The sequence below is a fragment of the Limanda limanda genome, chromosome 10 (genome assembly GCF_963576545.1).
Source record: "Limanda limanda chromosome 10, fLimLim1.1, whole genome shotgun sequence".
Classification (NCBI taxonomy): Eukaryota; Metazoa; Chordata; class Actinopteri; order Pleuronectiformes; family Pleuronectidae; genus Limanda; species Limanda limanda.
In genome coordinates, this window is record NC_083645.1 from 19,177,628 (window position 1) to 19,200,812 (window position 23,185).

At 41.0% G+C, this 23,185-nt stretch overlaps 2 protein-coding genes across 2 annotated transcripts; one reads left to right on the forward strand and one right to left on the reverse strand.

The window, feature by feature from the left end:
* The first annotated feature begins 970 nt into the window (after positions 1–970).
* srpx2 (sushi-repeat containing protein X-linked 2) lies at positions 971–9,863 on the forward strand. The gene is made up of 10 exons (XM_061080054.1): positions 971–1,218; positions 4,201–4,278; positions 5,062–5,253; positions 6,077–6,253; positions 6,597–6,720; positions 6,800–6,921; positions 7,118–7,297; positions 7,586–7,719; positions 7,823–7,944; positions 8,844–9,863. Exons 1-10 carry the CDS (start codon positions 1,173–1,175, stop codon positions 9,022–9,024), a joined length of 1,356 nt encoding a protein of 451 aa, XP_060936037.1. The 5' UTR covers positions 971–1,172; the 3' UTR covers positions 9,025–9,863.
* On the reverse strand, positions 9,463–22,187 carry sytl4 (synaptotagmin-like 4). Its single transcript, XM_061080053.1, has 17 exons — positions 22,118–22,187; positions 19,225–19,403; positions 17,706–17,921; positions 17,069–17,178; positions 16,765–16,876; positions 16,501–16,662; positions 15,848–15,959; positions 15,672–15,762; positions 15,476–15,570; positions 13,694–13,786; positions 13,054–13,232; positions 12,561–12,663; positions 11,902–12,063; positions 11,426–11,531; positions 11,229–11,343; positions 10,926–11,134; positions 9,463–10,109 (listed from the first exon to the last, which is right to left on the reverse strand). The coding sequence occupies exons 2-17, from the start codon at positions 19,341–19,343 to the stop codon at positions 9,961–9,963; spliced, it is 2,133 nt and encodes a 710-aa protein (XP_060936036.1). The 5' UTR covers positions 19,344–19,403; positions 22,118–22,187; the 3' UTR covers positions 9,463–9,960.
* Between the last annotated feature and the right edge of the window lie 998 nt (positions 22,188–23,185).

The following is a 23,185-nucleotide window of genomic DNA, read 5'->3' on the forward strand; positions in this document are numbered from 1 at the left end:
TCCTGATCATGATCCTGATCCACACCACATCTTGACCCAGATCCACACCACATCCAGATCCACACAAGATCCAGATACTGATCCCCACTAGATCCAGATACACACCTCATCCAGACCAGATACTGATCCTGATCCTGATCTTGATCCTGATCCTGATCCTGATCCTGATCCTGATCATGATCATGATCCACACCACATCCTGACCCAGATCCACACCACATCCAGATCCACACAAGATCCAGATCCTGATCCCCACTAGATCCAGATACACACCTCAACCAGAACAGATACTGATCCTGACCCACACTACATCCAGATCCAAATCCCGATTCGGACCCTGACCCAGATACACACCACATCCAGATCCTGATCCCCACTAGAATCAGATCCACACTTTAACTCCAGATTCAGAATCAAACCCAGATCCACCCTAGATCTACATCCAGATCCAGTCCAGAGTAAAATCTGCAGAAACATTTGAATAATTTCACCTTCAGATTATAAAATGAAATCATGAACTAAAAACACTTTATTTTAACAGACAACTTTATCTTTTTAAAGTCAATTTATCGTAATATCATTGCGTACATATATGTTTACACCGGGCATCATAGAGAAATGTCATTTTAATCCTGTCCATGTCCTGTACATGTGGCAGAATTGATAATATTGTTGACAATTATAAAATAAAAATAAATATTACAGAAAACTTCTCCTTGATGACTCACAACTTTTATTTGATTTTAAATTGTTTGTCTATCTTCACTTTCTAGGAGTTATTAGAAGTTTGTGTTGATATTTCTTTTCCTTTCATTCTTCTTTTCTTCTTTTCTTCAGTCCTCTCAGACATGAAGAGAAAACCCAGTCTATGGAGAAAACACACACATGAGAAGTCCGGTAGCGCCCCCCAGCGGCTGTTCACCGTCATCGTGACCTAGAAGGATCGTTTCTTTAAAAGCTGCGAAGACTCTGAAGTGACGAGACGCTCATTGTCTTCAGCGATGAGAAGTGAAGTTTGTAGAAAAGGACGCGTCTGGTTCCAGTTGTGAACTTTCTGTGGATCGTATCTTTGTTCTCGGTCCTTCTTTTATCTGTGGGATTCTGGAATCTGAAGCTCAGACCTCAGGGGAAACTTTGGTTTGCGGGAGAAGTTTCATCTTTGTGCTTCTGACATGATCCTCAGCTGCTTTGTTGCTTTGTCCAGTTTATTCTTCACAGGTGAGTCCAAGATAAATACCTTTAGTCAAGTCATCAAGTTCTTCAATAATATGTTTGTATTGTAGTGTATATGTTTAACATGGTGGAGAAAAGTACTCTGATTCTTAACTTAAGTAAAAGTACAAAATGTTAAAAATGTTATTTAAGTAGCAGTATGTTAGTATATGTAGTATTTAGTAAAAGTAAATATACTGCTGATGTAATAGACTAGTTGGACTTCCTATGATTGGTTTGTTATATTGATAGTGGCATCATTGTGTTGGTTGAGGTTTTAACTATAGTTTTTCATGTAGGGCTGCAATGGATTATTATTATTTAGCTCATTGTTATCAATCAATTTCCTGATTTGTGACGGGAAACCCACAAATCATTCATTTTACTGTCATTTAAAACTACTAAAGCAGAAAATTATCACAATTCAAAAGGTGAAGTCATTAAATCTGAATACAATCTAAATAAATTTCCTTTGGACAACCTGTTGTAGGCCTAAAGTTAATCTGGATAAATCATAGTCTATAAACTCTCCAAATGCAAAAATCTGAATTTATAAAGTATCTAGTTAAACAACAACACTCATTAAAAAACACAAATAAACAGATAATGACAGAAAATGACAAAGGATAGTCAAATAAAAGTGTTAGCATGACATATAAATACTCATGTTAAGTATTCAATGTACTTTGATACTGTACATTTCACTGGAGACAGTTGAAGAAAGTCATGTGACATCCGGGACCTGCTTTCATCCCTGCTGTAATAACAACTGTATGAGATGCAGATGTGCAGAATGCTTGAGGTGACAGGTGAAAGCAGACGGACCCACTCCTCCCTTCAGGAATGAGGAGCTGGGATGCAGCTCGTTCACAACATCTCCCAACACGCAACTGGCCACACTCCATGAAGAATCACAAATAAGCCGTGGCTGCAGCTGAGATCCTCTTTCAGACTCAGACCAGGCAGTTTAATTACAGCTCGGCTCCAATCAGTGGCAGTTAATTACTGAGGAGTCCCCCCCCCCCTCTGGGCTCCAGCCTCCATCTAATCCTGCAAGACAACGACGGAACCTGAGATCCGCCCACCAGCTTCAGATGATGAGTGGAGGAGAAAAGATGCAGGTTATTATCTCTGCTCTGTCATCACGGACAGATGAAACCCACTCACACCTTCCTCTGGTGTGAGTGGGTGAGTCATGTGTCTGAGGCAGAGTGTGTGTCAGTGTCGTGGAATTCTGCACCATTTAGTTTTGACATATTTGGATTTGTTGCTTTGGGGTTCGAACTGTTATTTGGACGAAATGAGGCATCTGAAGAAGATGTGAGCTTTGACTGACATGTTGTAGATATAAAGATAAACTGATGCGCAGATTAATCGAAATACTAATTGAAATAGTTGCTAGATGAATCCCTTCAAGCCAAATCAAAGTGGGAGCGATTGAAAGAATGACACATCACAACAAATATAAAAACAATAACAAAACATAACAAATAAGAAAAACTAACATCTTCAAGATGTAATTAGCCAATATGTTTTCTTATTTTGCTGCTCTGTTTTTCTATTTGTTGCCGTGATTTGCACTTCAGGACAGCAACACCATGGGCACACAGGTTAAAGACACACAGAGACATGTTGTCTTGTGTCATTTTGTGTGTTTTTGTGCGTCTTCATGAGTTTTACTATTGTAAAACATGAAATACTAATGATCACTTTGCACAAAGACTCTTATATCTTGGACATACATATACATATGTCTGGTTGGCACGTTCAAAAACCCTATAGGACAACTGGCTGAATCTTTAAGTGTGTTTGTTTTATCATATTTCAGGTAGAATCTTAATCTGAAAAGACACAAGTAGCTAAAGCTATGAATTAAATACAGTGTTTTATAAATAACAATATTCTCCTCTGCAATGTTGAGTAGAAATTTGATGTTAATTGAATTGGTCTAGTAAAGTACAAGTATTTATCTCCACCTTTGCAGTAGTTTTACCTGCATTTGAATATTTGTATGCATGCTGGTGCAGGTCAATCAGCGTCTCTGCTCCAGCCTTGCAGTGCACACCATCCCGATGATGGGCTGCCTCTGTTTATTTCCTCTGTGAATAATTCTATGTACAAGCTTTCTGAGTGGAACACTGGGCGCATTATGAGAAAAACGCTGATGGAAATTTTAACCCACACGTCACTGGAACAACCCAGGGCCTCCTCCAGAGCAGGAAAGTCAAAAGAAGCATCGTTATTAATAAAACACTGTTGTTAACCTGTGGGGACTTGATTTGTTTGAGGGCAATTGTGCCAGAAAACATGCAAAAACAAAGGAAGCAGCACAGGAACTGACTTGAGACGAGGGTGGAGGTCGACACACTGGAAAATTTGGCTCTTGGCTCTAAACACAGAATCATTTTCAGGATATCAAAAAAAATAGAGTGCCTGAACCACAGCAGCTGAGAGCAGAGGATGGAGGGGACAAGGGTTTATTGTGCTGAAAGAGTGATTCAGACAAACCTCAGCACACGCTCTTTTTACATTGAAAGAGATGAGTGAGCCGGAGCGTCTCCAAGAGAGTAATCAAAACAAGCAGTTTGTCCTAATTGTGGTGAAGACTGTGTCCAGTTAAACATTTCACAATAAAGCGAGGGCCAGAAAAGCACTACAACAGTCGTCTTGCACACTTTCTCGACTCACATCCACATTATTTTCTGTTCCCTTCAAGAAAACAACCAAAATCTTTCCCCCATTTGCGAGATTTACTTGTTTTCTCAGTCTACCTCTCAGGTTGTGAACTTGCAGGAGCTTCCCCTCAGAGTCCCAGATCACAAATCCAGGTGTGTGTGCACTGGAATGTTACTGAGTGTGTGCGAGAGGAAACCTGAGAGGGAAGTTATGGAAATGAGATTGTGTTGCAGGGGGAGAATCACACAACACGCTGGGTACAGAAGCTTCCACTTCCCACATGCCTGACATGTGCTCTTTGTTCTGTTTCAGCTGGCTCCGCTACAACAGTGTATGACGGCTACAATGACTTTACAGAGGACGAGTACGCTCCACAACTAGACTACAAAGGTGTGTATTTAAAAACACCCCCCCACCCACCCATTCTGCATGTGGATTTGTCCAAGATACCACTGATTGCTGTTTCACTGGTGTGCGACTGAAGTGTGTTAGAGAAAAGTGCTGCAGATGGTGCACTGTGTCTGTGTGTGAATGGATGAATGGCAAAAACTGTACTGCTGCTATTATTATTATTATTATCATTAAGCTATAAATGCTATAAAAACAGTTATACATGCTAGGACATACATTAATATAGGCTATATAACAATTAGAAGTGGTGTCAACGTATTGGTATTCATGCAGCTGTAATAAAGGGATTTGTGCGATAGTTCTTGGATACAGATCATTGATCATAATAATAATAATAATAATAATATATAACGGCACAATCCTGGTATTATCTTTACCCCTCCAGCTTGAATTTGAACTTATGTGACCTCAATTTGGAAACTTTTTTGGCAATTTCATCATGTTGTGTTATGCTTTTATAGAATGTAACCAAGTTCGACCTCTGCCAAGGCCCAACTGTCCCTTCCAGCTCTATCAGGCTGCTCCAAATTTAACACACTCGAAGATATCAGTCCCCATAATGTGCCTGAGGTTTTTCATCCAGATCCATGATTTATTTTCTGGGAAATTGGTGAAAAATGGAAATATGTTGTGTAGGTTTCTGAGTAATCTTGACAGGTGTTTAAAACATACATAGATATCTTGACTGTTTTATGTCATTATTTTTATTTAATGTTTGGGTCATTGTGATAAATTCAGACGTCTCATTTGCCAAATTATCAGAGCCTTACTGGTGCCATTCTCCGGGTCTGACCAATGGGGAGGTGACCTGCCACTCCCCCCGAGGCCCCGCCTACAGGAGCACGCTGGGCACCCGCTGTGAGATGAGCTGTGACCGGGGCTACCGGCTGGTGGGGAGGAGCTCCCTCCAGTGCCTCGCCAGCCGCCGCTGGTCCGGGACCGCCTACTGCCGCAGTATGTGGAGACCTCACACATGGGGACACATTATGGGATGTTTTGTGTTTTGTCATCATCACCAAACGTAAAAAGACCAAAAGCAACAGTGAAGAGAGGCTGCAGAAGAACTGTCTGTGGTTTCAAAGCCTATTAAAGTTTATTGCTCTGCACCACGGAACTGCATTAATGATAAAACTCCATTACAAAGGCATCTGTGAGCCACATGTTTTCACTGCATCTACCATCATTGCCATAAGGAAAGACATGTTTTGATTCCTCATAAAGCATCCTGCAGATTCAACATGTCTAATAATTGAAAATAGTCCCCTACATCTGCATCACATGGGTTATGTAACATCTGGTCAAACCTACAGTGACCAGGAAAGTAGGAAGTATTTCACCTTTTAGAAAATGAAATGGGTTAGGGTTCATAAAGATTTACGTCCTCAGTAGGAATGACTGGGCATTCTCTGTGAAAGAAAATCAGGTCAAAGAATGTAAAAAATTGTAACTGTCAAAAAACAGAATACTTTAACATTTAAAAACCATAAAATGACAGATTAAGCACATACCACAAATAAAGTATATGGCTGTTATTTTACATTTGAAAGTATCTCAAACATTTTTCTTGTTTTTTTTTTACTTTGGGCATTACTTTGCCAAAACATAGCAGTTACATTTTTGGAATTTCTTAGTGTGTGCGGTTGAGACAGGGGAAGTTGGAAGTATTGAGTCGGACCCACACATTGTTGATTTTGGTCTTTTATTGGATTTGTTGACACAGCCTCACTCTTAAAGATTCCCCCTGATTCACTGACTGTTTTGTCCTCTTCTTCTTCAGAAATGCGTTGCCACGTGCTGCCCCTGATCCCACAAGGCAGATACTCCTGCACCCAGGGCTTTGTGGTGGACTCCAGGTGTGAATTCACCTGCGACCCCGGCTATCGGATCCAGGGGCAGCACTCACGCACCTGTCAGCACGGGGGGTCGTGGAGCGGGGGGCAACCGGACTGCTTAGGTACATCACCGCTAATGTGCACGTGAAACGAACCACATGTTCAATCTCAAAAGGTTTTGTGAATATCTGTCAAAGGGTCGACCTGGTTTAACTCGCAGTCATAACATGGACCTGAATTGAGTCCATCTGTTGCTGTGCAGTTTCCCATCAATCTTTCACAAGCTGCACGTCCCACTGTCCACTCTCATAATAACAAATCTATTTCCTGCTCCTCTGTTCTCTCTATTCTATTCAAATCTGTTCTCATATGCTGCTCTTAACTTCCATGTGTTCCTGTTTCAAACCAATTTCCTTCCTCTAATATCTCCAGTGTTATTCTTCCCTTTCAAACGGTTCCTTTCAGATACCGATCCCCCAAAGATCAAGTGTCCTCCGTCCAGACTCAAGGTCGCTGATCCGGGGAAACTCACCGCCAAGGTCACCTGGGACCCCCCCATTGCCAAGGATACCGCTGATAAATCACTTGAGTAGGTCACTAAGTTCCTTTATCTCTGTCTCTTGTGTAAATGGAGTTTAACCTTTTGGTCTTCACTCGTGTCTCTGCAGAGTAATATTAGTGGACCAGCTGTCGGGCTCTGACTTTAAAGAAGGAGTAACTGTTATCCGCTACAAAGTGTTCGATCAAGCCAGGAACAGAGCCGCCTGCAAGTTCTTTGTCCGAGTCGAGGGTGAGACCACAAACCTTGATATTCATGAGACAGTTCATGGAAAAAGCCTTGAGATAATGAATGCTGTGATTTGGTTCCATACCAATAAAATGTTATTTGAGAGAGTTTGAACCCGACAGATTAACTGGAGGCAGCTTTATAACTTGCAGGATTTCAGTTGGATGTTTGTTTTGTTACCATGATGTTCTCCTCCCAGTGAGACGATGTCCAGTACTACCTGCGCCCCTGCATGGCTACCTCACCTGTTCCTCTGACGGGAATAACTACGGTGCAACATGTGAATACCACTGTGATGGAGGGTATGAGCTGAGGGGGGTGTGGAGTCGCGTCTGCAAGTTCAGCCGCAACTGGGAAGGAAGTCCAGCCGAGTGTGTTGGTGTGTACACCTGCAAATACTGTGTGTACGAGTGGTGAAGAAGCACTACTGCACTGCAGTACTGTTGATTGTACACCACTACAATCAACAGTAGTGCATTTGAAAATGTAAAGTATTAATAGTATTTAGCTATGAAGTTCAGTATTCCCCTCTGAATCGTAGACATATAACACTTTAAAGTTGTACTTGAAGTGCATGTACTTTCTATCACTGACATATACAAAACACAACAGTATTCTTGGTGTGTATACTAAGGTTTAAATACAGGATTTCATTGTGTGTTCGTAGCGATGGAGTTTAAATCCGATGTAAAAACAGCTTCAGCTCTGCTGGAACAGTTCTATGAGAAGAGGAGGCTGCTGATCCTGTCTGCGCCCAACATCTCTGACACCGACTACAAACTGCAGAACATCATGATTCAAGTGAGGGAACCTGCTGTTGACTTAACATACATCTCCGCACAATACTGAGTTTAACAAACCTCAAGAAACTAAAAAAAAAACTTTTTTCTCTTTTTTCCCCCAGAAATCCGACTGTGGATTGGACCTTCGGCAGGTGACCGTGCTCGAGCTCCTGGGCTCTCCGCCTCGAGAGACCGGTCGCATTAAAGAAAGTCTGCTCGGCTCTGAAGTCATCGAGGGATTGAGGTAATGTTCAGATACTTCACCACTTAGTCATTCAGGAGGTTTATGGTACATTCTGGGGGGAAATGTCAATTTAGTAGAACATTTAACTCAGTTTCTGGCAGAGTTCAAGTTCAACCCCTCCCTCCCACAATCTTTATTAATCATTAATAATGATGAGGAAGCAACTGATAATAAAGAGTTTCTAGAAATCGTTATATCCTCAGTAAACTCTTCTTTGTTCATATCCCCTCATGATTCATATTGCCCCCCACCCCTTAGCTTGAGAACCACTGCTCTATTTAAATGTCAGGAGCCTTCTAACATAAAGTGAGTCTTTGTTAGTTTGATGTTAAAAGGAAAAACTCCACTGGAAAGATTAACAGTGTGAGTAGCACAGTCATTCCAGGGTCACAGTAATGGGATTTTGACAGAATCGACACAACAACATCAACATCTGGATTAAGTTCCTATGAGAATCAGGGACTTTTAAAGTCCATTCTGCACCAGACAGGAGACACAACCATGTCGGCACCGATCCATTTAACAAGAGGCAAGATACAGCTTCTTTCCGCCAACTGTGAAATTTGAGTAAGGGGCACTGCTCACTTTTTCCAGACTCTGGAAAATCTCTCCCAGAGTTTCTCCCTTCAGTCTCTGCACTGACACACAAACCCCACAGCTGAGTGGGAGCTGCACACCAGGCACATTCTTTCAGTATAGTGCTAAGCACTCTGGGAAATGTAGAGAGAAGTAGACATGAGTCAGTAACTGAACAAGGACATTTTGGGGCCTTGTTGTCAAAAGAAAACTTAAATAAATAAAAACCCACAGTACAATAACTTATTAATTATAACCACTTTACCATCACAGTGTGAGACGGTGGACTGTCCCTGTAATTGCTGCATCACGTTTCTCTGCAGACAAATATTCAGAATCTCCAGGTCCTACTTCAGCATGGTGCTGCTGGACAAGCTCGGGCTGGACCGAGAGCGCTTCATCAGCCCGATGGCGTCGGACGAGCTGTTCTCCTACATCGACGGCTTCCTGCTGGACGAGGAGGAGCGCGAGAGGCTCGAGCTCCACAGAGACTTCTGCGATTAACTCAATCAGTCCCTCCGGTTGCCACAGCGATAAACTCATCAGTAGAACTATAACAACACGAGGAAGGACAAACACCCAGAAGCCAGAGCCAGCGGAACATGAAGAAGGGGAAAACAGGACGAGAAGGCCGTTCCTCCTGTTTACATGTGATGGTTATACAACACTGAAGAGATAGCACTGTTTCCTCTTTATCAAGTCATCAGCTGAAGGCATGGAGGCCGCAACTTTAAAAACATTCTAACTACTATTTAACTAGATCTTTAACACAAATAATAACCACTGCGACAGAAGACTACTCAGGAACATCCAGCAGGTTTTGAGTTGAAATGCAGATCTGAGATAATCAAGCATGTCCTGGGTTTCTCTTGGGGGAGGGGGGCAGAATATTTAAGGCAACTTTGAGGTAAACATATACATTTGAGATAAAAAAAACAAATGTAACAATTTTAAGTTAGACTTTATTCGTTTTATATAAATATAGTTTTATGTATATGATAATATTTGTGCAAAATAAAATGTTGCAGATTAAACTAACCACAATTTGTAAAATGCAACAACACAAATTTTGTGTACAACTATAAAGAAACACATTTGTGACCCCGTTTCTGTGCTAAGTGCTGTGCATGATTTAAATGTTTGAAGCCTGAATTTAAAAAATATAAAACCACTGTGTCAATGCTCTTGGATTAAAGACATAGTGTTGTATGCTTTGGCCCATTCCCAGCAGTAACACCAGTCTGCAGCGTGTGTGTGTGTGTGTGTGTGTGTGTGAGGGGGTGTGAACAGATGTCTGTTGTTCAGGAGGCCAGTAAACTGATGAGTCGGATGAAATAAAACAAATCCACATTCCTCATTAGTCTCACTTTCGTCTCAGAGGTCACAGCGGCTCCTCTTTCAGTCTCTTTTCCTTGAAGGTCCAAGGCTGAGCTGCCGTCCTCATTCGCCCTCGTCCTTCCGCATCGTGGATCGCAGTGGAAGAGTTCCCTCTGCCCACGAGTCAGGGTACTGCATCATCTTCTCCCACATGCTGACCTCCTCTCCGACCGAGTCCATTTCCACTTCCTCCTTGCTTATTTTTACAGTGCCTGCAGGGGGGGAAGATAAGTTCAGCAGTAGTGCAGAGTTAGCCGTTATTAATAACGAGGCCAAACTCCTTTAACGCTCTTAATTGTCACACTGGGGAGGGGCTTCGGCAGTAAAACAAAATTAGGCATGTCCTTCTCGTAAAGGCATTTTAAGCTTATGTAATAAAACTAATCAAAAGTAGGAAAGAAAGTGTTACTTTCTCTTTTCATGGAGACCTTTTTTCCCAACCTTAATTTCACTTTTAGTGTGTCATGGGGGTTAGAAGCTGAACAAGAGTCGTTCCCACACTGTTTCCAAAACAGGATCTGAACACTGAACTAGTTTTAAAGGCCGGCTTCACAGTTCTTCAAGACAAAAGCTAAAACCTTTTATTGCTGGGATCATTCCCCCTGTTTCAGGTTGCCTTCCTTATGTGTTACTAATGTAAATGATTTAAGAAATGTCCAGTCCTTGTTTTGTGCACATATATAATCCCAAGTTTTGTGTTCCACTGTTTTTGTGTGAGTTTTCAGCTAAAACAGTTGCAACTTTGGAATATGTGCACTTCGTTGATTTAAGTCAGACTGCTTAAACAACATCATCAGCTTTAAATACAGTTCCGAATAACTCCTTAATGAAAGGAGAAGAAATTCTGTCCCCATCACGCGACACTCAAATTGCGTTAGAGAAGGATCTTCTCAAAGCCAGCGTGAGCAGCAAGAAAAACCAGTTTCAATAATTATATGGACAAAAGGTGTATTATTGTGTTTACAATATAAATACGATACAGTTAATCTGCCAGAGCACTAGGTCAACAAGATCTTTCAGTTTCCTACCTTTGACTGAGCTGAGGCGGACCCCTCCTAGGAACTCATTGCTCAGCATGGTCTCCTTGTCCCACACAGTCAGCTCCAGACACATCTCCCTCAGCTGCTCCAGAGCCAGGTCCTTGTACACGAACGTGTGGTCGTAGTGGGGGTCCAGGCTCTTCTTTACGACGGGAGTCTTCCTCTTTGTGCTCTTCCCTTTCGTTGGGAACAAGTATCTGCAGAAGCACAAATACAGAGTGGGTTTAAAAAGGTAAAATGCTTTAATGAAACACGGAATGGGGATGTGAGAGTTGACAGATGATCACTCACCCCTTCACAAAGCTATCTGATGTCCCTCCTGGTTGCATTGCCATCAAATTATTTGCCTCTTTGATTAAGACGTGCAGTTCTCCCCTGGGTTCCGTCGCTGCTTCTTTCTTCTTGACTGAAGAACAGAAGACACTCTGATAAATTTGAGGCTGAGCGTATGAGACAGTCAGAACCGAATGCAGTTATCGGACTTCTACCTTTGGTTTTCTCAGTCGCCTGCTTTTTAGGTGTGACGTACTTCAAGGAGATCACCAACTCTCCTTTATACTGAGCAAAAGCTGAAGTCTGTGCAGTGGAGGCTGCCTGTTTGATACAAGTACATGAGAATTACAGGACACGCAAGGATCTCACACAACAACACAGTTAACATGAGGCTGATACAGGGTGGGAAAATTCCATTAACCAGAACGATTAATACTAAACAACCATATTTACTAAGATTTTTTGAACAAGGCAATTTATTCCTATCTACATCAAATCAAAATATATAATGAGTATGAGCGAGTTCTGCTTGGGGGACTAAGTGATAAGAAATAGATCTGATTACTAAATCCCCCAACATCATAGCGTGGACCACATAGATACACACATTTTGGATTGTAAACACAATAGGGCCCCTCCACTGGACACCTCTTACACATAGTATGAGACAGAAACCCAAGTTCTGTTTTACCTTTGACATCAGAGCCACATTGTCCTCGTCTGGGGAGTCGAGGTCTCTGGAGTCCAGAGGGATCTCCACTTCTCCCAGGAAGGCGTTGCGGCTGAGGCGACCGTGATGCCACACTGATATTGACATGGAGCGGGTGAACAGCTGAGAGCGGCTGATGGGGTACTGGAGGGGGAGAAAGAGGAGGAGGAGGAGAAGGAGGAGAAGAGTGGATGATTCAGAGATGATGCAGTGATGGAGAAGTCTCACTGTTTATAATATAATGGAGCTGGAGCTGAGGGAGTTTTAAATAAATCATGTAACATTGATTAACACATAAAAGGAATTCAGAGTTTATTGGAAGTTGTAGTTAAAGTCTCCTGAAGAATCTAAGTTAAAAATCCAAAATTACAAATAGATTCCTCCAGCTAATTTTCTTGCCAGCACTTTTCTTTGCCCCTTGATTCAAGCTGACTCTTCATTAGAGGCCAAGACAAAAATCAATATTTGACAACAGTTTCTGTAATCTGCAATGTCAATATCAATCGTAAGGGCTCTGTAGGTGTGGTCATTGTTTGCAGCAGGCACGGCGCAAGGTCACTAATCAGGGAGTGTCATTCAGTAAACAGGATAAGGTCAGCAGCCGAGGTGCCGTTTGAGAGGAGCCAGATATAAAGCACCACCTTAAGTGTTTCTTTATAGACGGGCTCGATGGTGTTCCTCTTGATGGTGGTCTTCCTTTTACTCTGGCGAGATTTGTCGGGGAGCAGATAGCACTTGACATAACTGAAAGACAAAAAACAACAAGTAGGTCAACCTGCTCTTCTCCTGAGCACCACGTCCGTGTTCGGCTGAAAAATCCTGATTCAATGCTGTGGAAAGATGTTTGTTGACATTCAATTCCCTTTGAAATCTCGCAGGAATCACATCTGGGACGTGATTATCGCGACTTTGTAAACATGGCCACCTCTTATCCACACTGATCAAAGCTATGCTAACATCACTGAGGGGGTGTGTGTTCAGTGGAAAAGATTCTGTCCGAGTCACGGTTTGGCAACAGCTGCTGCGGAGTTTTAAGTCTTGAGCAAACTGTGCTAACCAAACGATGTGTTCGGCCAAGTGATGATTCACACAACAGCCATACTATGTCTTTAAGTCAATAAGTTTAATAGTTACGGGTTTGAAAGCTGGCGTGAGGCATCGGCGTAAGCCAGCCCGTGGCACTCCTTGATGAAGACGTGGAGGCTCTGGCTGTCTTCGTCGTAGCTCATCGAGAACACGATGTTCCCGCTCACCTCCACGCTGTCAAAGTCTCCTGCTTCACTGTAAATACTCATCGTGCTGCCAAGCGCGTTCTGCGGAAACACACACACACACACACACCTCAATAATCATTAACAATTCCTGTTTCATTAGCACGAAATATTGACATTTTGATTACAATTGGACAGACGTGCTCTAAATGCTTAATGCTGCAGAACAAACAGAAAGAACTAGAAATAACACATAAAACAAATAAATGATATGTAACATAAGAGATACTGGAGGGTGGAGAATGTGAGTCAGGGACAAACAACGAGAAGGTTTCTGTCAATATCTTAATCCAGAGTGACAACAGAAGAGTCATCCTGGCCTCAGCTTTAGTTACTATGGAGACATGTTGGTCGACTGTACACATCGATTTCACACTTTCTAATGTGCTGGAGGTTTCCTGAGCCTGTAGATGCTCGTTCAGATGATCCAACATCAGTTTAATTCTGAAAGGGTTTTTCCTCAAAGAGCCTTGTGTGAGCTGTGAGAAACGTCATTACTTCACCTGTGAGCTTTGCAGGCTGGAGGAGCTGGACATTATTGACCTTTTGTGAAAGCTGACCAGGCTGTCAATATCTTCATCTTCCTCTTCAGCTTCCTGTGGTGAGATAACAGACATTTAAAATAATACACAAACAGTGGGATTAGTTTTACCCAAGACATCTAAGATAATGGATTACCAGAAAAGTATCTGGTAATTTACCACCAATTGTTTTATTAAAGCCACTGAAGCAGCATTTTTGACCTCAGTGCCCATCACCGATAACATTATAACTGGGTCAAATACAGGATTTGGAGAAGAACATTTTCCAGGTGATGATTAAGTCAGACATTCATATTTTCCTTTCTGTGATTGATGTAATTACTTTGTTTGGCTTTAAACTATCTATTAACTCATCTCTTACATTCTAACACTGTCAACACAACATTCAGACTCTCAATCCTGTCATTAGAGGGCAACTGTTAACAACATTTAAGTATATGGGCATCAACTTCAGATGTTTTAATGTCTCTTACAACAGTCTCCTCTTACCTCTATTGTTTGTAATCATTTCCTTGTTTTAATACTCTGTTTTAATATTCATTTAATAGTCCTTTATACAATATATATATATATTTTGTTTTTAAACCCTAAAACTCTACTCATCTACTGACAAGTTTTGATTGAAATTTGAAAAGGTCAATGTGAGATCCAAAGGTACAGTTGAGTATTTTTGGATGATTAACTTCCACTGAGCATCATCAGTTCATCACACTTAACTACTAATAGTAAGTGGAGTCTTCAGCACCCACTGGAAGACACTGGAACAAAACCACACAAGCAAACCAATGAAGCTCATACAACCGCTTACCACAAGTTGGGCAGAAAGCCTCGCTGATCTCTAAACCAAATAAAAACCAGCTACAGTGACTCATATTTGAAAGGTCACTCACATATTTGAGAAACTTAAGTTGTGAAAATATTGTAAAACGCAACATTTTCCAGGATATTGGACCTTTTCTACTATTTACTATTAGTTTATCATGAATGGGAATTTGGTCAACTGTTTTCATGGACATGTGGGAACCTTGAAATAGTTGGAAATTGTTGAGATGTTTTAAACATCAACTGTAAAGGCTAAGTTTGAGGGTTTCTCTCCTCATCCAGTGATTTTCAAGAAAATCACATCACAAATACTTAACCTCAGCCTCAGTGGACCACGAATAAATGTGGCCACAAAACATTTTAATAAGAATCTTTCTGTAGTTTTTTTTGCTCACTTTTAACTGTGTTAGTCTTTTCTTCCAGAGTCGATAACATGAAACAATTGAAATATTAAATATAAATGAAAGAAATACAATAAAGTATGCAAGTACATTAAAAACACATACATTCATTTACCGTCATTCTACTGATAAGAATGCTCACATGTACCCATTCAGTCAGTCTGACAGTAACACTGCACTTCCTCAAACATAAAAATCCTCATATCACACTAGTTTAGTATTTTCTCTTAAACTCTAAACTACACAGCAGCGACCTGCCAGAACAAATATTACAATCATGCAAATATCTGAACACAAATATACTTTCGAAGTTCTAGTGTCGGAGAGGTTGAACATGTAAAATACGCAAGGATCAGTTTTGTGTCCCTACACTGAGGTTCTTTCATATTGGTGCTCTCACAACAGAAAGAATAACAGAAGCCAATGCTTACTAAATGCCAGACATTAACTTTTAGTATAAAATATAAAAGCAGTGCATTAGATTATCAAATTCTAGATATTTTGTCAGTAAACCACTCACCTTAACATCTAAGCCTGGTACAGAGTGACTCCGGTAGCCCATCGAGGCGTCAGGTGCCTCGATAGCTTCGCGCAGGTCGAATGTCGACACGCTCTCTAAACGTAAAGACAGTGAATTGAACATATAGAGACATTGTTTGTCATTTGATTCAGGAATAAAATCAACTGCACTGCACATGGTGAGGTAAGATACTAACCAGGAGGCTTCGGGGGTCGTCTAAGGCTCTTCTTGAAAAGTCTGTCAACGTCCAGCTCCGGGCTCGGACTGACGGGTTTGACTTCTGGGGCCTGTGGGGACAGACAAAGAGACACAGTCAGAAAAGACAAAAGATGTACAATAATTTGAGAGCACGTTAATTTAAAAGCATCTCACAGTGTTTGCTTCTGTGTTGGTGTCGACGGTAACCACACGTGTTTTGACTGGGATGGTCAGACTGGAAACATTGGAGCCTGTTGGACTGGACTGGAGAGACTGCTTCCCTCTCCTTGTTGACAACATACAGTTAAATCAAATACAGTAAAATCAAAAACAGTTAAAACAGGCAGCCTTTAACTTTACAAATACAGCGTAGAAGTCTACCCCTCATCCACATTATAATCAAAATGGCATTTGGAAATCACAGCATATCTTAAAATCATATGTGGACTCTATTTTAATAATTATTCTTGTTAATATCATTAATATCAGATGACAGGACATCATTTAAATGAATAACTTATATTTTTAGCCACTGATATTGCTGATGTTTTTATTCAACTTCAATAAAAGATTCAACATTGTCAATATCATCAATTATAACACCTTTTAATGGAAACTATGAGGTTTAGAATTCCAAGCCAATATTAATAATGTGTAAAAAAGTATTGTCGTTACTCTGCCAATTATCTGGTAATTGAAAGCATAATATAAGAATTTACAATGTCATTTGTATCCATCAACTTTACCTGCATAATCTTCACCTCAAACGTTGTTTGAAGTTGGGTAGCAGTGTTTGTACATTTCAGAATAACTGAAGATTAGTTTACCTTGGCTGCTCAGGGGTCATAGAGCCGGACTCAGTCTCAGTTTTGTTGCTGCCTAAACTGGCATTTTCTGCAGACTCTGTATCACTGCATGTCAACTTTGACCCGACGTCCTCCTTGGATTCAAACGATTCCTTCGAAGCAACTGAATTCTTGCTTGAATGTCTGACAGAGAAAATTTGACAAAATGCTGAGACGTTCTTAATCAGTGTTTCAGAAATATGTTAACATTTTTTAATATCGATAAAATAAAGAATGAGGACAAACCCTTTGTTGTCCGCTTGATTTTTCTGCCTGGGCAGAGGCACGGGAAAGGGAGGATCTGGGTTTATTTCTGTATTTCTCAACAGCTGTTCTCCGGTCGTCTCACGCTTCTTCACTTTATCACAGAACAAAAACACACACACACACACACATACCAGTCAAACTAAATGCTCTCATGTTAATGCATTTTTCTAACATCTCTCTCCTTCCACTGTTGAACTAAAGATTTCTAGACTGTGGGCTCGGCAGAGAGCTGTTTACATTCCTAGTTGGACCGTTGATACCCACTTCCTCTTCCTGTACTCACACTGGGGTTTCTTTTTCAGCGAGACCTTCACCAGGTTGTGTCCTGGCGTTTCATAGAACCGGTTGACTCTCTGATCGTAAAACCAGTCACCCGTCCTTTTCTTCAGATCCCTGGAAGAAACAAACACATTTTAAAAGTTTTAAGGGAACTGGATGAGCATTCATTAAACAACTGAATGCCACTGTAGTTAATGTTTACCCCCCACACTGTGAGCTCATCAGTATGTTTCAACATGCTGAGCATTACTGTTATTATCATTACTGTCATGTTGATACACTTACAAATTGGATTATTAATGGCTGCCAAATATTTTCATTTCTACATTCATCTCAATACATTATACAAAGAGGCATTCCTGTCATTTAGCCTTTGCTCATTGGTATAATCATGGTGGACAAAATAATAGAAACAACAGTATAAAATATTGTATAAAATACTGATGATTACTGATTACAATACATCTTTTTTTTTGTCTGACTATTTTTAATCCGCTGTCATTAACATCCGTGTTTGGAATAGTGCGAAACCACAGGGAAACCAACAAACCATGTGTGTGCACAAGATAAACAAAACAGGAATCTAGTCATGGAAAACCGGGGAGGGTCTGAGGAACAGCATGAAGAAAATGGTGTCTTACGATTCTTTGGCGCACACAGAGCACAGCCAGGATCCGTTGGGGAGGGCTGTTCGGCAGTTGCTGCACACATGGTGATTGCACGTCTTGCACTGAGTGGAGAAGAAAGTCAGTCGACTCAGAGGCTCCAGGCATCGGCCACAAATACGCTGACTGTATTTTCCACTGCCACGTTTGGCCCCTTTCCTCTTCACGTCCAGCAACTCTGTCTTCAACTTCCTGTGACAATCATGACATCATCCAGTGAGTTTTGGGTTACAAACAACAGGTAAATCAAAAGTTGCCAGACACAGAAACACACTATACACTACATCTTTACACCAGGGGGAAATGTTACATGTTAGATTTGGTGTTAAATGATATGTCTAAATCAAGGACTGGGGTTGACCAATGAGACAGAGTTTCACTTTGATGTGAGGAACCTGTACACCTGCATGAAATGATGCAGATACTATGCAGCCACACAAATACATTGACAATGGACACATCTGTAAACTCAGACTGGGTACAAGCAGACTGAGGTTTCACAAACAGATATAACGTTGTATATGTGTGTATTTGCATATAGAGGACGGATGTGATCACAGGGGCATTTCAATGCCAGGTGTCAACAGACGAACAAGAGAAGCCATGTGCATCCATTTGTGACCATCTTCTAAACGCTACTTCCAGCCTTAAAATGCATTTAGAAGATGGTCACAAAGTAACCAGGTGGTTCTGTTGCATAAACCTAATCAATCTGCGGCTGGAATTAGAAATAAAGAAACAGCCACACCTGAATCAAACAGAGCACACATTTGATGTGGAATGTGTAGCTGATGTGATGTCATGTGAAGCAGAACCTCAAAGACATGTTTACAGCCTCTTGTAAAATCTACACCACAAAGAAAGGAGGTCAAAGAGAGGAACTACCCAGTATTAGCTTGACATTACTAATACATTTCATATCATGATGACCATGCAATAAATGCTTATATTGAATTGTGGTCCAGCCTTAATTCCAGATATTGTGCACTGCCACACAAAAATGTGAATATCAAGATAAGATCAATTTGTTCTCCACTATATGAACACCAGTGTAAGTATGTATTGGACTGCACTTGGGCTCTACTGTTTGAAATACTGGTGCCAACAAGATATGTGATGAATGAATATTTTCATTTACTAAAATAGTGCTAGTGCCTTTCACACCGTTCAGCCTACGTTCCCAATAAAGAACATGAGGGTAGAGGGCAGTTTAATGGAGTGTGTGAGCTGAACCACCTGCAGCTCAACCACATAAAAGAGGAACTGCTGGCACATTTGCATTTCCACATATATTCCCTTAATGTGTATTTATTATAATGAACCTTTTACTCAATGACTTCCTCTTTGCAGACTGGATTTTGAGATACTGTCACATCAATGAGGTTTTAGTTTTTTCTGAAGCGACGACACTCGCAATACCTTAACTCTCATGTGGAAAAAAGTAAAGCAAGTAGCCCAATTTAGTCCAATTAAGAGGAAAATGTTCTATTCTCACCGCACACGCGTCTCCTCCCCCTGCCTCAGCTCCTCGTCCCGCTGCAGCACCTCCAGGATCCGCTCCCGCTCGGAGTCAGACAGGAAGCTCAGGCTGATCATGTTAGCGTCCTGGGGCATCGTGCCTTCCACAACAAGCCCTCAGCGCCAGCTAACTGACGGCCGCATCGAGAAGATCCCCTGGAGACAAACACAACGTCAGCAGGTGACTCAGACGGGAATTTACTCTTGACTGCGAAACTGCAAGAAAAGGTGAAATTCATACCAAAAAGATTTGTATTTTAAAAACTGAAAGTAAGTCTCTAAATTTGCAGATAATCCAGCGGCAATATACTGCTGGAGACGATGTGGAATGGAGCGAGATAGATAAAGTTTGGGGAATTAATATACTATTCACCCCAAGTCAGTTTCTTTTCGATCTAACTCCTGAAGGCATGTACACAAGAGACCAAGAGCACTTGCTACATATACTCTTGATGACTGCTAGGAAAATGGTGACAATAAAATGGTTGAATCCACAGCCACCTACAGTGGCACAGTGGAAACAGAAGCTGAGGGAGGTGTATGGAATGGAGGCTTTAACTGCTCAATTACAATTAAGGTCTGATGTTTTTGTGAGGAGGTGGCTACCTATTGCAGGATACCTCTCTAACTGAGGGGAATCCTGTGGTACGATGGAATGTCTTAACTGTCCATTTATTTTTTTTATTTTTTTCACTAATCAGTCTGTCATATATAATTTGTGATGTTGTCAAGGAATGTTTGTGTTTCTCTTCAATAAAGTTCTACAAAAAAACAAAAAACTGAAAGTTAACATAAAAAAGACTGGTGAGAAACTTAACTAAGGCAGAGCCTGTTTTCTTATGATTCCATGGAAGTCACGCAGAGTTAAGGCCAGTTGTGTACACTGGTGTGTGTGTGAGAACTGTCAGACGTGTTGCTATAATGACAATAACAGCAGCAAATACAAGAAAGTCTTTGCCGTGACTTGATGCCGTGCAGGGATAAAAATGCAGAGAGAGCTGCAAGGTCTTTATCAAACGCCTGGCAGATGAGTGAGCGACCTCTCCCTCTTCCTGTTGGCCTCCATCGCGTGAGGCCTCGGCCGCCAATGTGGGAGTCCCGCTCCGCCATGCTGGAGTTGGCTCATTAAGAAAACAGCCAGCGATGAACACACTGCCTCATTTGACTATCTAAATCTCACTGCACACAATGCAGAGCAACTTTGTTCCTTCTTGTATTCAAATTTTTGTGAAAACACACACACAAACTAGAAGCAGTCGAAAGTAGTCACTCATAGTATGTTCACAAGGGGGCAGGAATCTTTGATAACATCTATGGAATAAAGTTTTGGCCAAACCCGGTTGTCCAAAAATGACAAATGACTAAAAAGGAACCAGGCTGCCAGAGAATTTAAGAAATCCCACAGAAAGCCTCTGCCCGGGTGAAAGGTTGTTTTGAGTGGGACGGACAAAAACAACACCAACCGGGTTCCCACCCTCTAAGGATACAGAGAGACGGGTGGAGTTCAGTAACTAAGCATTTGTTTAAGCCCGACATTAAGCTTATCATCTCTCACTATCCCATCTGAAACTTCGTGCTCCATTTATTTTCCAACAGCCTCAAAGAGAATTAAGTCAGAGGGAAAAATGTGCATGTGAAGAAGCTAATTAGAAGGAAAGCTGCAATTCTAGTGCACGCAAAAAAAAAACCTGCAACCTTCTTTTCCTCATTGTTTGAATGCCTGAGGCAAACCAACTCCAGCAAGTGCTCAATAATACCTGCTGGGTTACTTGTCTAAGGAACCTTTAAGGAAATGGAGCGTGCGTCTGTTCAAGATGACCCAGAGATACAGCTGGAACTGGAAAACCTATAAAGGGCATTTAAGAGGAAATGGTGTTTTTTTTAAAGCACATTGAGCTGAGAAGGTGAGGTCACATAGTGGAGGTAGTTGTCTCGGTTTGTGATAACTGTAGTTGACATTAATTCTCTGAGCTTGAGCTTCATTTTGGTTAATCTCCTCAGCATTAATCCAGGTTTTTGTCACATTTAAAAAAATGTTTCCTTTTTTCAACACAAACTCGTCCACGTTTTTATTTTGTCTGTTTAAGAAAGTACAAAGCAGTTAGTAGCTGTACTTCTAGTACTTCTAGACACTACTATACTTTACTCAAAGACCAGTAGAGATATGATGATGTCTATTTACAGTCTTTCATGTGGATTTCAGATTTAAAGTCACACATAAGCACTTTTAACAGTTTTTCTCAGTTTGTCTTTACGTTATGTGAATAAAATGCTTTCCTTGATTAACAATCAAAACATCCTACATAGGGTTAACAGTGAATATTACAACTTCTACTACTAGCACTAATATATATATAATAATAATCATTATCTGTATTTATACAGCACTAATCAAAAAAAGGTATAAAGTGCTTTACAAGAATATAACTCGAATAATGAGAGATGAGTCAGTTGCAATTCAGATTCAGATGCTGTTGTTTGAATGCAACTTTAACAACCACAGGTTTGTGTACGTTTACACAACGTGATCCTTACAAAGACACACAAAGACACGAAACTCCCGTTTAACGCGTGTAAATAACTTCTGGGCTGACGTCACGTTGCCAGCGGAGAATTAACGTTACTTTTGCCGTATCTATAGAAACCAGTTTGCGTTAAAGTTAAAAGTTTGACACGTAAATAAAACCGAGTCACGACTTTAGTGCATTAAAGAAAAAACACAAACACACCCACACACCCACACCTGTTGTTAAATACGAGGTCGCACCGCTACTCAGTTTGCGTCACTGCGACATTAAAACACAACAAAAACACAAAGAGGTTAAAAGTAGCAAAACGAGCTAACTGCTAACACAAGCTAATTCCTTTACCTGTGTAATAAACGTGTCTCCTCGTCCAGTGTCTGCTCCTCTGTCAGCTGGTTCCTCCTCTCGGCTCCTGCTGCTGTGTTGACTGAGACTCTGCTACCGGAAGATCAGGAAAGTTTGCAGCAGACACACACACACGCACGCACACAGACACACACACTGAGTCAGGAGCGCCTCTCCAGAGTTTCCATGACAGGTGCTTCCCTGTGTCTGCTCCCAGTTCGCACCAGCAGAGACTCACTGGGAGTTCAGGAAACACGCGAAGAAAGAGAAGTGCAGGAGATTTTATTTCTCTCTTTCCTCAAAAGTCAAGTGCAGCAAGGATCACTTCTCCATCAATGTATGGTGGCCCCCGAAGTGCAAACCACGAATGAGAACACACAACACATAAACGAAAACACAACAGATCAAAAAACACAACACAAAGTTGCTTTTTAGGGCCCGAGCATTGACAGGCACTGACAGACAGTCAGACCTTATTGATAATGTAAGGATTATTATTATTATTTTTCGGGCAAATGAATTGACTTTTTGAGGGTTTTAACATGCTCAAATTCTTACCAAAGTATGAAGAAAATTAGAAAGTGATGAAAATTTACTTGTCATTTATTTATTTTTATTTAAAAAAAAATGATTTACCTCCTGCGCAGAAGCCTGCTGCGCACATCCTGCGCAGTAGGCTTCTGCATTGTTTTTATTTAATTTAATTTATTTAATATTTATTTGTTTTTGTTTTAAAATGTACATAGTGTAAGATATTGTGCAAATAATAGGTGGTTGAAGTCCTGCCAATTTTAAGGGTTCAGTAATTTGCCAAGGGCACTTTGACATACAGATGGGGAAGAGTGGGGATTGAACCCCTTGTTGAAGAATGACCACTAGGCCACACAGCCTGCTCAATCTTATGAGAAACTTAGCACACAAAGAAGATGGACAAATTATTGTGTGTCTGTTTCATTCTATGCTGCTTTGAAACACATTTCAGAGAAAACCATTGTATTTTCTACTTTACTACATGTATTTGACAGCCTTACTTAAAAGTTACTTTTATATTTTTATATTTTAGATACT

Coding starts and splice junctions, on each gene's coding strand:
- srpx2 (XM_061080054.1), top strand. CDS start 1,173: ATGATCCTCAGCTGCTTTGTTGCTTTGTCCAGTTTATTCTTCACAG. Junction 1,219..4,200: donor GTCCAGTTTATTCTTCACAG/GTGAGTCCAAGA, acceptor GTTCTGTTTCAG/CTGGCTCCGCTACAACAGTG. Junction 6,721..6,799: donor ACCGCTGATAAATCACTTGA/GTAGGTCACTAA, acceptor GTGTCTCTGCAG/AGTAATATTAGTGGACCAGC.
- sytl4 (XM_061080053.1), bottom strand. CDS start 19,343: ATGCCCCAGGACGCTAACATGATCAGCCTGAGCTTCCTGTCTGACTCC. Junction 15,763..15,847: donor CCAACACAGAAGCAAACACT/GTGAGATGCTTT, acceptor CTGTCCCCACAG/GCCCCAGAAGTCAAACCCGT. Junction 11,532..11,901: donor ATGTGGCTCTGATGTCAAAG/GTAAAACAGAAC, acceptor TGTATCAAACAG/GCAGCCTCCACTGCACAGAC.